The sequence below is a fragment of the Rhinatrema bivittatum genome, chromosome 9 (assembly GCF_901001135.1).
Source record: "Rhinatrema bivittatum chromosome 9, aRhiBiv1.1, whole genome shotgun sequence".
NCBI lineage: Eukaryota > Metazoa > Chordata > Amphibia > Gymnophiona > Rhinatrematidae > Rhinatrema > Rhinatrema bivittatum.
Window position 1 is genome coordinate 113,686,129 of NC_042623.1, and position 19,955 is coordinate 113,706,083.

General features: G+C 40.8%; 1 protein-coding gene across 3 annotated transcripts in view; it reads right to left on the reverse strand.

Moving 5' to 3' along the window:
* The window catches only part of SLC38A4 (solute carrier family 38 member 4), a 186,603-nt gene that overhangs the window by 31,488 nt on the left and 135,160 nt on the right, over positions 1–19,955 (reverse strand). For all 3 annotated transcript variants that reach the window (XM_029616423.1, XM_029616424.1, XM_029616422.1), the window contains exons 3-9: positions 19,815–19,908; positions 18,348–18,463; positions 10,973–11,046; positions 10,788–10,880; positions 6,137–6,218; positions 5,967–6,049; positions 5,810–5,868 (exon numbers count right to left, since the gene is read on the reverse strand). In XM_029616423.1, coding sequence (XP_029472283.1) covers positions 5,810–5,868; positions 5,967–6,049; positions 6,137–6,218; positions 10,788–10,880; positions 10,973–11,046; positions 18,348–18,463; positions 19,815–19,908 — 601 coding nt within the window. The remainder of the gene's footprint in view (positions 1–5,809; positions 5,869–5,966; positions 6,050–6,136; positions 6,219–10,787; positions 10,881–10,972; positions 11,047–18,347; positions 18,464–19,814; positions 19,909–19,955) is intronic.

The following is a 19,955-nucleotide window of genomic DNA, read 5'->3' on the forward strand; positions in this document are numbered from 1 at the left end:
TTGGCCGGCGCACGCAACCTACACCTGCCCGGAGGCAGGTGCAACTTATAGGATAAAGTTAAGGGGTTTTTTTTAGGTAGCGCTGGGGGGCGGGTTAAGTAGGGGAAGAGAGGGGAAGGTGGGGGGGGCGGAGGGAACAGAGGAAGGCTGTGCGGCTTGGCGCGTGCAAGTTGCACAATTGTGTACCCCCTTGCGCGCGCCGACCCTGGATTTTATAACATGTGCGTGGCTGCACGCAAATATACGCCCGCACGTACCTTTTAAAATCTGGTCCAATGTATTGAAGTCAGTTTACTTGCAGCATTTTTAAATAGCATATCTTTTGCCCAAAGATTTAGGAGTCAAAGCACTAAACTGTGTTAACATCGATTGTTTCAATGAGATATAAATAAGGCACAAGTTAACAAAGATCGTAAAGTATTTGTATAAAAGTATGCACATTAACGAGGACAGTAAAGCATACATTTTACTACAACTCCCTAGATGTATTTACCTTTCTTATATTAATGCACCTGCGTTACATTTTGTGCATTTAACACACATTATTTTTCACTACTTTGATCTCTTCAGCCTACTTTTGCATCTCATCTCTTCACTGACATTTTGTGTTAATAATACAAGCTAATTTACATGTGCTTTAACAGTGTTGTTAACTTGTGTTAACCACTTGTGTTACATTATGCAAGTACTTATCCCTTGTTTTTTCAATGTCTCCCTTTTTTTTTTTTTTTTTTAATTTATATTTTATTAAATTCTTTAAACAATTTTACATTGCAAAAGAAAACAAGAAAATATGCTTTATGAAGACAATCAACATATAATAATAAATATTCTCACATTCTTTTCATTCAACTAAGCATATTTAGTCCACATCACGAGAGGTATTAACAGGAAATAATAAAAGTAAACTGTATTCAATTACACAGATTAAGGAGAGATTATAAATTTTTGCAGTTCATTTCTCAACCATTTCCTTGTCCACCAAAAATGACTCCAAATGGGAGGGATCTTGGAAGATAAATTTATTTTTCTGATGTATCACAGAACACTTGCATGGGTACTTTAAGTAGAATGTTGCCCCTAGGGCTAACACTCTAAGCTTAAAGGTCAAAAATTGTTTACGTCTAGATTGAGTTGCCCTGGACACATCAGGAAATATCTGAATCCGTTGACCACAAAAATTGTAGTCCTTTTTTTCAAAGTATTTTTTTAATACCAAATTCTTATCTCGCTCTCTACAAAATGTCACTAACAATGTAGATCTCTGTGATATATCATCTTGAGACGCTTCTAAGAATGAGGTTAAATTTGGAGAATGTTGTACCGTATCCATATCCTCTGAACCCATTTGAGTATTTAATCTAGATTTTGAAACATAATATATTTTAGATATACTGGCCTCGTCAATTGACTCAATAGATAGTATCTCTACTAAATATTTTTTCAGTAATTCCATAGCAGATATTAATCTTGTTTCTGGAAAATTTAATAACCTCAAATTTCTCACACGATTTTGATTCTCAAGATTTCCCATCTGTCTATGGATTACTAACCCATCCTTTATATAGGAATTATTAACTTCTTTAAGCACATCTATTTGAGTAGACAAATTTTTATTTTGTTCTTCTAACTGTGATAAACGATTACTGTGCCCCTCTATAGCATTTTTAAATTCAGCGGTAATAATTCTATTTTGTTCAATAGAGTTAGCCATTATTTTCTGTAGATTATCTACTGCCATCCAAACATCCCGTAAGGTAATGTTCTCTGGAACAATGGATCCCCCGGCCGCTTCCATCAAGCCTGGGTCCAATTGATCCGAAACAATATCTAAATTAGGTATTCTCTTTGTGGAATGTATATCAACTTTATCTAAGTCACTCAAAGTCTGAGAAGTAATATTTAGATCTCCAAGATTTGGTTGAGTTAACTGCTGTGGTCGTTGGACTTCAGGAGATCCTGAAGAAAATGAAATATCCGAGATATTCCTTCTTGTAGCTTGACTTACCCCTCTTTCAACGTGTCTGTCCATCGGTCCCCTCAAGGAAACTCCAGGGGAGGAAGTCCAAACTTTTACTTTCCTCTTCCTGCCCATAAGATATAATACAAATTTTAGTGGGCAAGAAAATTTTTTAGAAGGGGCGCGCCCCTTTGGCGCGCGGCTTAAGCTGCGCGCCAACGGCGACGCGCCGTAGCCGCTTGGATTTTAAAGGCAGGAAAATCCGTCCCCCGACGGTGACATCACGGGGGGCGGAGCCAGAACACGGAAGTGATTTCTCCTCCGGGTGCGTCGTTGAGGGAGTAAAACTCTCAGAAAAGTCCCAACCAAACCTCTCTCAAGGAGAGGGCTCTCCAGGTAATGTTCCTCCGGTTCCACACCGTAGCCGCTTGGATTTTAAAGGCAGGAAAATCCGTCCCCCGACGGTGACATCACGGGGGGCGGAGCCAGAACACGGAAGTGATTTCTCCTCCGGGTGCGTCGTTGAGGGAGTAAAACTCTCAGAAAAGTCCCAACCAAACCTCTCTCAAGGAGAGGGCTCTCCAGGTAATGTTCCTCCGGTTCCACACCGTAGCCGCTTGGATTTTAAAGGCAGGAAAATCCGTCCCCCGACGGTGACATCACGGGGGGCGGAACCAGAACACGGAAGTGATTTCTCCTCCGGGTGCGTCGTTGAGGGAGTAAAACTCTCAGAAAAGTCCCAACCAAACCTCTCTCAAGGAGAGGGCTCTCCAGGTAATGTTCCTCCCCAATGTCTCCCTTTTTATTCAATGCAACGTTCATTTGCGATGTTATTTGATGTAGCTTGCTTATTGCGGCGGTTACTTCCCCTAACTAATTAAGCTAGATATTTCATTTAGATGCAGCTCCAACACTGCTCTCTACATTAATGGTGGGGGTGGAAGGGTAATAGAACCAAAAGGTTACTAAGAGCCAAGAGAAACAGATAAGTATGAAAAAAAAGAGAGTGTGAAACTTGCTGGGCAGACTGGATGGGCCGTTTGGTCTTCTTCTGCCGTCATTTCTATGTTTCTATTTGTTCAAAGTACATACATGGTTATTTGTTCAATGTAACGCTTACATGCGATGTTCTGTTCATTGTAAACTGGTGTCATTTGTATTCTATACAGGAATATCGGTATATAAAAGTTAAAAATAAATAAATACTTATCACTTTTAAAGCTTGCATTACTGTTAACACGCTTTAGTAAATTGTCCCCTACTTTCTTACAACGTTTGGAAGGGAAACAATTCCAGATGAAAAACTCAAGCAAATAAATACTTGTTCAATAACACTTTATGGGCTGTTGCCTGAAACTGCTAAATTTAAGGATTGTACAAAAGTCCGATAGGTCTTTTAGCACAAGATTTTGCTGCAATGATAATTCTCTACTTCATTCAAGAAGTTGCAGGGGTTTTAATTCATTGTACTATTTCCAAACCATGCAAGGAAACTGCATGTTTTTGGCACCTTTTAACCTCGTCCTCTATCCCAAGCTTTAATCAAAACTGGCTCAGTGGGGGGAGCGTTGGGAGGTGAGAGAGACGTCCCCAGACTGCCCGTGACACCTGTGGTACCTGTGCCTTGCCTGGAGCCTCGGAGGAACGCCGACGAACCCGAGAGAGAGAGAGGCGGGACTGTGACATCATCACCCGGCGCCTGCTGCATAAAATCGAGCGGCAGGCGTGGGATAATTTGGGGAGCGTTGGGAGGTGAGAGAGACGTCCCCAGACTGCCCGTGACACCTGTGGTACCTGTGCCTTGCCTGGAGCCTCGGAGGAACGCCGACGAACCCGAGAGAGAGAGAGGCGGGACTGTGACATCACCCGGCGCCTGCTGCATAAAATCGAGCGGCAGGCGTGGGATAATTTGGGGAGCATTGGGAGGTGAGAGAGACGTCCCCAGACTGCCCGTGACACCTGTGGTACCTGTGCCTTGCCTGGAGCCTTGGAGGAATGCCGACGAACCCGAGAGAGAGAGAGGCGGGACTGTGACATCATCACCCGGCGCCTGCTGCATAAAATCGAGCGGCAGGCGTGGGATAATTTGGGGAGCGTTGGGAGGTGAGAGAGACGTCCCCAGACTGCCCGTGACACCTGTGGTACCTGTGCCTTGCCTGGAGCCTCGGAGGAACGCCGACGAACCCGAGAGAGAGAGAGGCGGGACTGTGACATCATCACCCGGCGCCTGCTGCATAAAATCAAATGGCAAGCGGCGCACCACCGCCGCCGGCGCACTACCTAAGCCGCGCGCTCCGTAAGGGGCGCGCGGCTTTGTCCGGCTTAGTCCGGAGAAGGACGGGAAGGCAGGACCACATGTCATTTGAGGTAAGAAAATTGTGAAGCTGTACTATCTATTCATCCCCAGGCCATATGGGGAGGAAAAGAAAAGTAAAGAGCTTCCCAATTTCCCCTATACCATCGAGGGGACCAATGGACAATCACGTTTTTAGACGGATTGAGTCACCAAATGAGGACAATATAGGAGACCACTTCTTGGCCTCCTTTAGTCCTGGTGAAGGACCAGCACACCCTCCACAACCACAGACATTATTATCAAGGGACTTTTTGACTCTAGAATCAGAAACCTCTCCAAAAGAGGAAGTAGGTGCTGTTTCAGGAGGAATTAAGATAGCTAATGTTTCATTAGATTTGAGTTCAGGGCAAGGTATGGAGGAATCCGATAGGCCACAACAATGGCCTGGTGATCCTCCTGATAACATCTCCCTGAAGGATATTTGGAATTTGATGTCTGTTCTTAACAATAATGTATCTCAAATGAAAGAGTCCTTGACTGCCATAGTGAATACAAATAAAGTAAAAATAGAGGAACATACAAAGGAGGTGACCAGCTTAAAGGAAGATATGGGGAAAATAACAAATAAGATTAGATTACTAGAAAACACTGAATCTGCCCATATTAAGGATAGTATAGCTATCCATAGAGAGATAGAAAATATGGAGAACATAATTAGATATAAAAACTTACGACTAATTAATTTCCCATTAACAAGGCTTTTGTCACCCTGGGAAATGTTTAAGAAATATTTGAAGGAGGTTTTACTCTATGAAGATAAAGAAATCCCAGTGGTGTCCAAAATTTTTTACTTTTCAAGTAAAATCGGGGAAAAAGTAGAAGAAAATGTAGAAACTTCAAGTATTGGAGTTTCGACCTTTCTGGATGAATCAATTGACATAATCCATAAGAGGGCCACCTTATTTGTCTCTATGCAGGTAGAGGCAGACAAGGACAAGGTGTTTAAGGATTTCCTAAAACACAAAGATCTTAATTTCTGTGGTCAGAAAATCTTAATGTTCCCCGATGTCTCGCGGGTTACGCAGGCAAAGAGGAAACATTTTCTATCCCTAAAGGTGAAATTACTTGCCATAGGAGCAAGTTTCTTTTTAAAATATCCTAGCATATGTTTAGTAACCTATCAGGGAAAGAAATACAGCTTTTCTGACCCCTTACATTTAGAGACATTTATATTGGATAAAGATGTAGTACGGAGAAGTAGCGAAGATCCATAAAGCCAATTAGTCTCTCTCTCCTTTAATTAGACTGTGAAGTCAATTATGTTTAATAATTTTGAAATAGTCTCCCCCATGTTATAGTTTCAGTAATGAAGATGGAAATTAATGTTGTAACATTTGGATATTTTGTAAAGTGATGTACATCTGTCTTACTTCTTTAATTTTGTTTAAGATTTAAATGAAAATTGAATAAAGTATAAATAAAAAAAAAAACAAAAAAAAACAACAAAAAACTGGCTCAGTGTATACTTATCTGTCAGAAAGATCATTACTTACCGCACTAACAAAAAACACCATACAGGTCAGAGAAAATCCACTTGTGTAGCCAAGGTAACCTGAGTAACGAGAAGAAGAGAGTCCGCGCAAATAGGTAAATCTTGTAAGATAATCTTAAAAATATAATTTGGATAATAGAACACAGAATTATCTTTACCTAGGTTTTTCAGAAGTGAGAGTGGAAGAATAACTCCAACAGATACAAAGATAACGAGGTAGTTACCATTTAAGTACCACTCTCTAAAAAGGAAGAAGAAAAGATGAGTTTATTCAATTTTGTTCAACCGATATTTTAACTTGAGTCTAAAACCAAACAGAACATCATACCCAGAATTCTCCTCTAGCTTCATGAATGCTCTGATCACTTCAGGAAGTTCATATTTAACAATAAACAGGTAACTCGACATAGCTGTAATGAAAAGTGTGTTTTTATTATATAAAAAACAAAAATATTTCTCATATTGTTGCTAATATTTATTTAAAACAGTAGTACTCAACCGTTATCATTCAGTGAGCCATTTTAGCAACAAAATTATACTTAAAGGATCACATATTTTATTTATTTTAAAAATTGTACTTTTTTCCCTAATATTACAATTTACAAGGCAATTTTCTGAAGCTATCTAGCGATCTATCTTGATAAACTGGTTATCTTAAAATTGCTCAGTCTTCACCCTGATAAATGTTTGCATGAGAAATATAGCTTAATCAATTAATTCTCACATATAATTGTCACAATTATAATCTGGTCCCCTCCAAAGTCTTTGTTTTTCAGAATTTTCAATGCAGACAAAATTGCATTTGCGTGCTGTTCAAACAAAATTTCATATTTACATGCTTATGTATTCTATAATGCATGATCCAATGTAAACTGATTATCTATAAAGCGCTGCATGCATAAGGTGGGCAATTTTATAACAACCTGTGTAAATTAGGCATTACCAAAGTGCATAAATCATGTAAATTGCAGGGCATAGCTCATGCAATCTAATTTATATGTATACTTTTTAAAATAAAAAAACCAGCCCCCAGACCACATGTTTTTTGTGTACATAAAAGTATGGACAAATTTGAGTTATGTTGCACACAAAACACACGCAATTTTAGAATAAGCCATTTACATGCAGAAATAGTTTGAAAATCACTCTGCATCATATTGGTACTCCAATTTATGTTAAATTCATCTGATCTTATTTTGGTTGCCCTATGTAAGGATCACTGATACTTCATAAAGTGAACTAACTTAACTTGAATCTGAGTAAAGTGTGCAGCAGTCCCAGCCAGTAATCACAAGCTCAAGGATATATACAGGAAAGCCCATTAGTTTCTGATACTTTCATTGCAATGTTTTAGCAAAAAGTATGAAACAGTGCTCAGTACTTTGTAGTACTCTAGAGACTTTATAGCAGGGTCTAATAAATCCAAACTTCTTTTCTCAGACCTTTTAGTGCAGTGGTTCCCAACTCTGTCCTGGGGACTCCCCAGCCAGTCGTGTTTTCAGGATATCCACAATGAATATACATGAGAGAAAATTTGCATGCACTGCCTCCATAAACATGCACATTTTCTCTCATGCATATTCATTGTGGATATTCTGAAAACCCAACTGGATGGGGGGGGGGGGTGCTTTAGAAAGTGCTGCACTTTAAAAATACTAGAACTTTATAATGTCTTCTTTTTTTCAATTTTTTTTTACCAGCTCAGGTGAATAATTATCTGGCATTAGTTACTTGTGATTCATGTGTCTCTAGAAGAGACCTGTCTATAGCATATTATCATAAAGCAGGTCCATATTCAGGTGGCCAGGAAGTGGCAAAGACTCCTGCTAAATATGCTCAGAGAAAGAAATCAGGATGGCAAAAGTACAAGTGGAAGAAAAGATTGTTAAAGAGGTAAAGCAATGAGCAAAATATGTCTCAGATATGTCAGAGAAAGAAGGAATTGTAAGACTGAAAAGTGACAAGGAACAATGGGCCGGATTTTCAAAAGGTTACATGCGTAAATCTGGAGGATTTACACGCGCAACCGGCCTTACGCGCGCCGGGCCTATTTAAAAAAGGCCCAGCGATGCACGTAAAGCCCCGGGACATGTGTAAGTCCCGGGGCTTGCAAAAAGGGGTGGAGAGGGGGTGGAACGTGGGCAGTCCAGGGCGGAGCATGGGTGGGGCAGAGGCGGGGCCAGAGGCCTCTGACACAGCGGCCATTTGCCACTGTGTCAGAGATCGCGTGCCGGCAGTCAGCCGGTGCGCGCAACTTACTTGAGCCCCAGGGCTGAAGTAAGTTTTGAAATAAAAAAAAGAAGTCATCAAAGGTAGGGGGAAAGGGCGGGAGAGGTAGGGGGGTAGGGAAGTTCCCTCCGAGGCCGCTCCGATTTCAGAGCGGCCTGGGAGGGAACAGGGGAAGGCAGTGCTGCTCGGAGTGGGCTTTGTGCGCGCAAGGTGCACAATTGTGCACCCCCTTGCATGACCGACCCTGGATTTTATAACATGTGCGCACCTGCTATAAAATCAGGCATACATGTGCATGTGCCGGGTAACGCGTGCACATATAGGCCACATGCGCTTCTTTTAAAATCTACCCCAATGTGCAGAGACAAATGAGTTAAAATCCCCAGAACACCTCCATTTCGTTCAGGTAAAGTTATATGTGAACATGACATGCATGTGCAAGTTTATTTGTATGTTGGGTGTGCAATTTTATAAAAGGCCTTTTTTGTGTGTAAAACACTCTTACCCACAGAAGTCAGTTTGAAAATGACCTTCTCTAAAGGCTGAAAGACTCCATTAATAACTCATAGCACATTAATTAACATAAAAAGAGCCCTTATACATGCCAGGTGCTGAAGAACACATAACGGGACATCGAATAGATCATTAGGTTCCAAAAATAGAATCTGATTATAAGGATACTGACTTTCTTGACCTTGAGTAGAGCAAGTCACGGAGATAGAGCAAAGTTAAGAAGCACAATGTTTCTTTGCTACAGATTCTTGTGGCAGAGCTGAAATAATAACTTGCAAATTTAAATATTTAAATATTAAATAATAACTTGCCTAGGGAGCCAATATTCAAAAAATTGCCATTTAGTGGGATAACTTGTTACTTATCTGGCTAAATGGCTTTGAATATTGAGCCTTAGGTGTACAAGTGACATCTCCTTGTATTTGAGTTCTTTAATAGCATATACTATATAAGTTGTAAACCATTATAGACTTCATTTACTGGGTAAAAATAAATCAATTCTATATGAATAGTAAGAAGTGAATTTTTCATGCATAAAAATAGCATTTGCATGTGTGAGTAGCATGTAAGAATGTCTATGCTATTTTCTAAATGTCGAGAGTATGCATGCATTTTCGGTTTCGTGCATACATTTTACAAGGGGAAAAAAGAAGTGGCCTGGGGTGTTCTGGGGAGGGGTTCAGAAATATGGGCTGTAGTTGCTGTTTTGTAAGAGGCATACACGTATACATGACCACATTTGCTCATACACTTTTACACCTGCTAACTGACTTGTGGAAGTGAAATTGTCTATTGTCTGCAGTTTTAGGGTGGGAGTTGTGGGAGAACTGGTAGGGATTCAGGGTGAAGTGCTGGAGGGTCCAGTTGAACTGGAGAAGGACTGGGTGAACTGATTGAGGTATTGGCGAACTGTGATCCCAAGTACTTGCTCATACCTTCCTCTACATTATTCACACAGCATCACAACTATTTTGCACGTAAAATATGTGCATGTATGTTTAGAAAATAGGTAGAAGAAGCATGCATTTTCTTGCATAGGAAATATATATGCATACTGAAACATATGGGGCTAATTTTAAAAGGACTTACATGTGTAAATGTAACATAGTATTGTAGCAATTTAATAAAGCCATTTACCTCTGTAAAGTGCACTTATTTGTGCATAACCTATGGACAATTCAAAGGCATGTATTGTATCAATTTGCAAAAGTCCACTTTTGCATTTACATGTGTGAAACCAATTTTTAAGCATGTAAATGCTTTTTAAAATCAGGCCCTATGCTTATAGTTTTGGAGCAGAAATAATGCAGTATTTTATAAACTGTGCAGCTTCTGCCAATAGTTTCTATAATACAAGCATTAATCTCCACGTGTCCACTTACATGCGCAAATACTGTACCATGGATAGGTCTGAAAGTTAAGTGCTCTCTCTCTCTCTCTCTAATTTCCTACGTTTATTTATTTTTTTCCAAGTTTATGGTGTGTGTGCTTTCATAAAGGATAGAGAGGCTTTTTTCTAGGGCCCTCTACTGCATTTGATTATTATTTATTTCTTGTTGGAATTTTAATGAGGTGCAGCATGATTCTGTATTAATAAGCTTAGTTTACAACAGAGTTGATGAGATGTATCTGCTTGTGGTATCTAATGATCCAAATCATTTTTCTCTGTGGGATTTTCAGCACACAGTTTGAATGAAGATTCTTTTGAGGTAATTAGTTATTGATAGATGTATTTTACCCCTTTTATGACTTTCGCCTTGTTTTTCTGATACATAAGCTTGTTTTGCCATTGTGAGGATCTTGATCACTGGTCAGTATTTTTTTATTCCAAAGTTTGTTTCAGGTAAAAGGGTCTTAGGTGTGTTACCTGGATCTAATTTTGGTGAACGATACTAAGGTTTGTCATCTAAAATATTTGTTCACAACTAAAGTTTGGGCCATGCTTATTTGGATTATGATCTTTGCAACCAACAATCAGTCCATTCCAACTAGAATCTCAGCTGACTGAAGACTAGAAGTGATGCTTCTCATAAGCCTGAACCCTCCAGCATTTGTCTTAAAAAATGAGGATCCAACTGTGCATGGCCATCAGTGGCCCAAGTGCTTCACTTCCATATTGTATATGAACCCCACTTATTTTGCTAGACAGGAGACTTGAACTTTAGGGATGCAGTGCTACTGGTGAGCAACAAAACTGTCTCAGATAACTCATAATGTAATAGTAAGTTTCCTCTTACCGCCAATGTTTTGCAATGTAATTGAAGAAAAAGCAGCAATTTTTCCAGGCCACCCAAATGCTCTTTCGCCTAACTTTTCATAAATTAATGATCCTAGATAAAAAATATGAAAGGAATCATGATAAGAAATTGTATTTGCTATAGACATTTTACATAGATATCACACAGTATGGTTGCCATCATACCTCCTTCTTTTGATGTCTTCAATAAAAGATGAACAGAGTATAGTGATAATAGTGCAACCCCCAGGAGTAGAATTCTATAAAAAATAATTTAAGGTAATTTATAGACTTTTTGAGTTAATGCAATTGTGCTTTTTATTTTGATATACATATACACATACTGGAATTACATCACAAATAATAGCCTCTAAGTAGATAATACTAACCTAGTAATAAATGTACATATAGTTTCAATTTCAATATGCATTTATTGATTCACAAGCTGAAGCAATATGCATCAGTCTTTTACCCCTTTTGAATTCATGGTAGCTGGGTTAGTCTGGTGTAGAAAAATGATATGAGATGGGTGGCACCCTACAGACTAACTAGAGAGGAGGAGTAGCCTAGTGGTTAGAGCAGCAGGCTATGACCTGGGGAAACCAGAGGTCAAATCCCACTGTTGCCCCTTGGACAGGTTACTTTTCTCTCTGTTTCAGGTATAGAATTAGATTGTAAGCCATGTGAGGATAGGGAAATACCCATAGTACCTGAATGTAATCTGCTTTGATGTACACTTTGAAGTGCCAAAAAGTAGAATATAAAAATCTGAATAAATAACCAATTTATTGAAGCATGAGTTTTCCAGAAGAGAGATCACTTTATCTGCTTATATTAGTGTTGTGTAGATTTGCAAGGCTGTATGCAAACTCATTCCTGGAAATGATCCATGATTCTCTTCATCCTTTCTCCAAGATGAGGAAAAACACTATGCCCAGATGTACTAAAGAGTATTTCCCATTCTCCATCTATGGAACAAATTCTTAGTACATCTGACCCTTAAATAAGGCTTGAGTATGTATGCTTTTATATATGTAAGACAATTTTCTCAAACAAGTTTAGTTATTAGACACCATTTTTCTGTGTGTGATGGTGGTGGTGATATCCAGGGTGTCACTCATATCTGGGAAGAGAATGTTGGATCTACAGAACAGATCAAAATTAGCTGGAAAGAGATAATGGGCCTTATTTTCTAAGGCTATCGCAGGCTTGCGCTAACAGTGCAAGCCTGCGATAGCTAGCGAAGGTAGCGCACGCCTGCGCTCCTACATCGGGGCGGAGTCGGCCCTAGAAGAGGCGGAGTCGGGGTGTCACCAGTGCTGACTCTGCGAGGACGGCACGGACAGCGAAAAGGTAAGGAGCCTTTTTGCTGCCTATTTCGCGCCCAATAACTACACCTTTTATGGTGTAGTTATTTGGCACGACACCGGCAGCGATCGCACCGCGGCGGTGCGATCGCTGCCGGCTAGCGCAGGACCGCCCCCCCATTTCACTCCCCCGCCCCCTGTGACCACCGGATTTTCTAAGTTCTGCGAACTTAGAAAATCCAGTCGAATGCCTAGGACAGAAATACTTGACCTCAATAAGAACCTGCACTATGCAGGGACTATCCTAAAACAAAGAGAGAGGTCTGCACAAGTCTCAAACCTGGTAGGGTATCCCCATTTTGGATCTTAATCTGCCGACTCAGTTACTGAGGTGATCTAGAGGACAGGTCTATCAACAATTATTAGCTAGATACTGTAGATTTTGGGTGTTTCCACCTCTTCTGAGAGTGAGCAACATGACTTTCCTATTAGGATCTGTTGGTTATTCCCAAGAAACATGGACTGGCCATTGTCAGAGACAGAATGCTGGACTTGATGGACCATTTGTCTGACCCCGCAAGGCACGTCTTATCTTCTAATGTTCTGATCCTGCAGAAAGTTGCTTAGTCATTCTGATACCCATGATAATTTCAATGGTAAGATCTCCAAGTTGCCTCTGCAACACCTCCATATGGGAAGCTACAGATATGGTATTAATGACTTCTGATGTCATGAGGAAGTTCTTGTATGACTTCAGCAAATTTTTTGCTATGGTGTAAATATACAGTGGGTGACTCGAGTTCTATGTTGGCTGCTTCCTCTCTAGCTGGCTACGACTCTTTGGATGTCTGTTGGTGCTATTACAAAAGGTTATACAACCTGTTGAGATTAATTGGTTTATGACAGCTTGTGATCACTGGAAAGCTGTCATTCAGCACCAGGTCAATTTTGTTGAATGTTCTCACACTGGGCATATATACTCAGCACTAGAGTAACATAAACTAAGCACAGCAATTCCGATTGTAAATGGGTGTCATTCCCATTTTGAGTTTGCAAGCTTACAGATGATGATGTCTTGCATGCTGACCGACCTCCTTGTTTTTGAACTTTATTTTTGTGTGAGGTGTGACCAATAACAATGGGCTAAGAATCAAGGAAACCACAATTCAAATCCAACGTCCCCTAATGACTATGGACAATTAGGGCCAGATTTTAAATGCCCTGCGCGCGCCGGCGCAACTATTTTGCATAGGCCACCGGCGCGCGCAGAGCCCCGGGACGCGCATAAGTCCCGGGGCTTCGTAAAAGGGGCGAGTCAGGGGCGTTCCCTAAATGACGAGGCGTTTCGGGGGCATAATGCGGCGTTTCGGGGGATGGGCCCGGGGGCATGGTGCCGGCCAGGGGGTGTGGTCGAGGCCTCCGGACCAGCCCCCGGCTCGGGTGATGGCGCGCCAGCAGCCCGCTGGCGCGCGCAGATTTACATCTGCTTTCAGCAGGCGTAAATCTGCCAACAAAGGTAAGGGGGGGGTTTAGATAGGGCCGGGGGGGTGAGTTAGGTAGGGGAAGGGAGGGGAAGGTGGGGGGAGGGCGAAGGAAAGTTCCCTCCGAGGCCGCTCCGAAATCGGAGCGGCCTTGGAGGGAACAGGCAGCACGCGCTGGGCTTGGCGCGCGCAGGTTGCACAAATGTGCACCCCCTTGCGCGCGCCAACCCCGGATTTTATAAGATACACGCGGCTATGCGCGTATCTTATAAAATCCAGCGTACTTTTGTTCGCGCCTGGTGCACGAACAAAAGTACGCGTTCATGCAAAATTATAAAATCTACCCCTTAATTTCTTTCCCCTTTGTCATAGGTACTCAGGAATACATTTTCAAAGGGGTTTCATGCATAAAAATAGCAGATATTTTGAGTACATAAGTAGTATGTACTCATTATATACTATTTTATAAATGTTGAAAGGACATATGCATTTTCCATTTCATGTGTACATTTTTTGGGGGGATAAAAGGGGCGGGCTGGGGACTTTCTGGGGCAGGCTTCAGAAGTATGTTTGCAACTTGCTATTTTGTAAGAGATATACAGGTATACTTTGCCAAATTTGTTCGTACAATTTTTTACATACTGAGGAGTAGATTTTCAAACCGCGCGATTTGGCCTACTTTTGCTGGCGCATCAGGCGCAAGCAAAAGTACGCTGGATTTTAGTAGATACGCGCGGAGCCGCGCGTATCCGCTAAAATCCGGGATTGGCACGCGCAAGGCTATGGATTCTGTATAGCCGGCGCGCGCCGAGCCGTGCAGCCTACCTTGGAGGGAACTTTCTTTTGCCCTCCCCTCACCTTCCCCTCCCTTCCCCTACCTAACCCACCCGCCCGGCCCTGTCTAAACCCCATCCTTACCTTTGTCGGGGGATTTACGCCTCCCAGAGGGAGGCGTAAATCCCCGCGCGCCAGCGGGCCGCTAGCGCGCCGGGACGCGACCTGGGGGCGGGTACGGAGGGCGCGGCCACGCCCCCGGACCGCCCCGGGCCGTAACCATGCCCCCGGACCCGCCCCCAAAACGCTGCCGGCACGCCCCCTAAATGCCGCGACGACCGGGCCCGCCCCCCGACACGCCCCCGACATGCCCCCCTCGGAGAACCCCGGGACTTACGCGAGTCCCGGGGTCTGCGTAAAATAGGCTATGTAAAATAGGCTCACCGGCGCGCAGGGCCCTGCTCGCCTAAATCCGCCCGGATTTGGGCGGATTTAGGCGAGCAGGGCTCTTAAAATCCGCCCCTAATTGACTGACACAAGTGAAATTGGACTTGTCTGTTGACTGCAGTTTATGGGTGGCAGGTCTGGGGGATCTGGTGGGAGGCTTTCAAGACGAAGTGCTGGAGGGTCTAGGTGAACTGGAAAAGGACTGGGTGAACTGGTAGAGGTATCAGCAAACCAGTGATTTCAAGTACACACATAAGTATTTTCAAAATGGTATATGTGCATACTTTGTAAAATACCTACTTCTGCATATAAATGGGGGTTATTATGCCTACATGTTATAATTTTTATGCATAAAAAATATAGTTGTGTGTATTTATAAAATAGGTGGAGATAGTAATTCACTTAGTACAATAGTTTTAGTATGAGCAGGCTAGAAATATGTTAAATAAATACATATGTGTTTTCTTGTATTGGAAATATCCATGCATTCAGAAACATAAGCTCACACTTTTGGTGCTGAAATACATAGTATTTTATAAGCTGTGTAGCTCCTGCTGTACAATTTATAAACTACTAATATTGCTCTTCAGGCATTCACTTATGCATGTTAATGCTGTACTGGGCATAGATTTGAAAACTAGGCTTTTAGAATGTGAGCTTTTTACAGCAGGGATGAATTGTACCTGCATAATAATAATGCTGTAGACAGTCTTGGCCTTTATTTGAAAAGGTCAGCTAAATAATCCAAAATATAAATATTCTATCTGGATATTGAAAGAACGTGTGTAGTCCAGGATCAATTGGAGGTATATTGGATTTGTGTAGTAAATCAGATGTATGTCACTCCAGGACTGTACAAGTAGAAGAGCCTGAGCTGCATCTTATTTAGATGTGGTAGAATTTGATTAATGATATAGTTGTCAGCCTGGCTAGTGAAACTGTCAAATTGTTTTTCACTATTGTTAGGTCATTGTCATAAATAAAGCCGAATGAAATTCGAAAGGAAGAGATGTGAAGCAAATTCAAAATGGTTTGCAAAAATCAACAAAATCGTTGCTAATGTTAAATTTTTACCACATAAATTGTATGTGTGAGAATTAATCTCTTTTTCTCTTGCCTACAATGGGCTTCAGGCAATTCCGAGGCCATTCATGCTTTTTGGAGATGTTTAAGATGTATGATATGAGCCTCTGAAGAAGACAGTGTATCTGTCAAAACTTGAACCGTGTCGGGTCTTTTCATTATAGAAGTTGAGAGTGTCTGAGTGAGCGGCATCTTTCCAGCAAATACTTCAGATAGATTTCAACATATTTATCTTTAAGTTAAGTGAAACCTGGTTTATAGGAGTTTAAAATTGTTGCATTAACTTAATAGGCATTTAAGAATTTCATTCTGGTAGATGATTTGAATCCAACGTGTAGCCTCGGAATTTCCTGAAGCCTGTTGTGGGAAAGAGACAAAGAGAACACGTACAATTTTCTCTGATACCAGAGTGGTATATATTTAACTTAGTAACAGTTTTTTTGATTTTTGCAAACATTTTGAATTTGGTTCACACCTCTTCCTTTTGTATTTGAGGTGTTCTGCTTTTTTTTTTTTGAGTCATAAATAAAGCTGCACGTGTCTGGAAAGCTTGATTGGTTATTTGTGTAGATGTTAAAAAAAGAGCAGTACAATACATTTCCTTATGGTAGTCTGCATGGCATTTACCTAAAAGTTCAACATGGAAGCATGTTATATGGATTAGATGGTATTCCTCTTTCATGTTATAGATCCACCAAAGCAACATTTGATGGTTGATATTATCATATGATGTTGAGAGATCAACAAAGGTTACTACAGTGATTTCGCATTTTTTAAAATCATTTTAATATGCTGGGTAAAACTCAGCACTTTGCCTGTACATGACCTGACCGAGGATGAGTTGTTTTTCTAAAATGAGTGACAGCTAATTCAAGATGAAGTTCTTAAAGTTTGTAGAGGTGGCAAAGCAAGGACATTGGTCAAAAGCTCTTTGGATTTATGGGGTCTAATCAGTATCAAAAGCTCAACAACTTATGCTTGTCCCTGAATCTTGGGTATACAAAGTATTCTTGCACAGGATAGTCCCTTGTTGCTAGTCCAAATATTTTAATCTATTCAATGCAGATGTTATCGAGGTCTGCGGCCTTGCCAAGTCTTCCTGTTTATGTTGGCTTTTTCCTTTGCTGTTATTGTGAATTTGTCACTAAAGTTATTCTCTTCTTGATGTTTTTGTTGTTGCCTTTTCTTTTTATTTGGTGGTTTGCTGTTTTCAAGCAGTTGGTGTACAATCTGGTTAGGTATTACACTGTAGTGTTGTTCTGCTTTCTGTAGACCATTACTCATTTTCTTGATTGTGGACCAAGCTTTCTTACTATTGTGGGTCATCTTTGTGTTTTTGATCAGTTCCTATCATAACTTGCATGGTTCTTCTGCCAATCTAATGGCAAGCTCTTCTCCTGTTGTGATGGTATCATCTGCAAAAGGATTGATTTTTTTTCGTTTGGCTATAGTTGTATATCATGGTCAGGTCAGGAGTGAGTCCCATTAGTTTTCTAGCCTCATGGGCTCTAAAATTTGGCAGGGTGTTGTACCACCCAGACAAAATTTTTTGTAGTTTTCTGTCTTAGGTTTCATGTCTACTATTGCTCAATCAAGTATGCTATAAAATTCTGTCATACAGTGTTTTTGAAGTTGAAGTGATAGAAAAATATTACTGTCTTTGGTATTATAACTGGATAGACTTGGATGGAAATGGGGCAGTGTTGGGTATATAGGACTGGATCCATGACCATTTTGCAGCTTGGTGAGGCAATGTCATTACTGACCAAGATGAGGATGGGATTATAGCCCTGTTTCCCACATCCACTATTGAAGGATCTTGGGAGGATCAGACTCACTTGGTTTACTTCTACCTGGATTTACACAAGTTCTCCATATTCATTGGTAGTCTGTATCCTCAGTTAACACTAAGGATGTTAAAGTCAATTATGATAATTTGAGTCTTGTTGATTCTGAAAATTCAAATTTAATGAGTGGTTTGTAGCTTGAGATTTCTCTGCTTTTCACATTTAGAATCTCAATGTAATTATCAGTCCTTAATGCCTGAACAGGCAAGTCAGATTTTACAAAGCTTGTGTTGATTTATTTTTTGTGTGGTCTTTCAGTCTCCAGTTTCATGCCATGTATTCGTGGTTGATGACTAGTTATCCCTATGCCTCTTAGAGTCACAACACTTGACACTTGTTTTTAGTGGCTATTTTGGTGAGTATGTATGGTTGATGGAAAAAGGGCCCTTGATGTTGGTAAATTTAACACTCAGTGCTGCTTCTGAAAAGGGTCTAATTTTGCAATGGTCCCGATGTCTATATTGGGGTGTGGGAATAAATCTGCTTTAAAAACAAAACAAATCATGTGTTTCACTTATAGATCATAATAGGACAATTCTGTTTAGTGGTAACATTACTAAAATTCTGGATACAACATTCATTTTTGTTGTTGTTGTTTTCTTTAATTTTTTTCTATACTTACATAAAAAGTATTATTCCAGTGTTGGCCATGACATAAGACAGCCCTAAGATTCCACTGCCCATAATGGCATTGCTGAGGTTAAATACCGACATTCCAAGTGAAGTGGTCCCAGGATGCTTTGGGAGTAAAAGAAGGAAAGTATATTAAACAGTGTGATGTTTTGGAAATGACAATAGTGAATAAATGCTACCTTTTAGATTCAAATTTATATCCTCTTTTCATGAAACAGACATGTTATTAGCCTAGCTGTAGCCTTTCTTTATTAAGGGCCTGATTCACTAAGGCTTTTCTCCCAATCGGTGTCAATGGGAAAAAAAAGCTTTGTGAATCAAACCCAGGGATGGTAACTTTCACACCGTCATGCGGGCACACTTTGGCTTATGTGCATTGGTGCGCACCCAGATACATGGCCATTTTATAACTTGCACGCTTGCACCTTATAAAATAGCCTGGCAGCATGCAAACGTGCACCCAATTTTAAGTGAGCACACAAATCCAGATTCTGCCACTAAGTCAGGGTAGTTTACAATGGGCATGTGTCCACGCCATTGCCAGTTTCACCAGTTCTTCCAGCAGTTCACCCAGTTAAGAACGAGGTCCTCCAAACCCCTCTGGTTTGATATCCTGCATTTCCCCAGGAACTTCAGACTCTTTAAACCCGGCAGAAATGTATTTTTTTTTTTTTAAGTTATACGACCTCCATAGCAAAAGTAAAGTTATGCGGCAGTGGACCTGGGCATGCGCCCAGACACATAAGTATTTGTGTACAAATATCTTGACCATGCCCTAAAAGATCCATACTCCACCCAGACCACTTTCCTTTTAAATCCAAGAGAGATGTGTGCATTGTGGGAGATTCGCGCACATCTGGGCAGCTTATACAATTCTGTGGGCACGCGCGGGTCCGACGTGTGCATGCCTCTCCCACTTTTGGCATGAGCTGGTCTTTTAAACGTCACCTTTTACTGGGATATATATACATTCATTATAGATAGATAAATAGTTATCAAATGTTCATAGCTGTATGTATCATGGGATAAGCACAGACGAAGAGAAAATCAGAGATCAACTGGGAATTAAATTGGGCAGAATAAATGGGCCTTACAGTACTTATCTGCCATCATATTCTATGTTTATATGTATGTGGTTGGGGAGGGAGTGATCATATCCAAGTCAATAATTAGACAAGGTTGATTTGCAGTGCTCAGGGTGTTGGACTGACTTGACTGAAACCAAGCAATCTTAATGGCAGATAAAACTTGCAAATAGGACAGTGTGTTGTACTAGCCTGTGTTTTAATTTTTCATAGAATTTAATGCATTTTAAATGAGTGCTATGTGCAGCTATCTGTGAAGGATTTCTTCCTTTATTCCTGCCCCTGTTGGATGAACAAACTGATGAATTGGTAGTGCTCAGTAACGCCATTTTGCCACAGCATTTCTCAGCGATCAGCATGAATATACTCACATGCTCTTCCTCATATTCTTCCAACTTCTTTTTTCCAAGAAATCCATTTGTGAGGAACTTTTGACTTTCAGTATCATCTTCATCAGCAAAATGACTGAAACATAGCAACCAGCAAGAGGAAAAGAAGTGACTTTGGTTTCG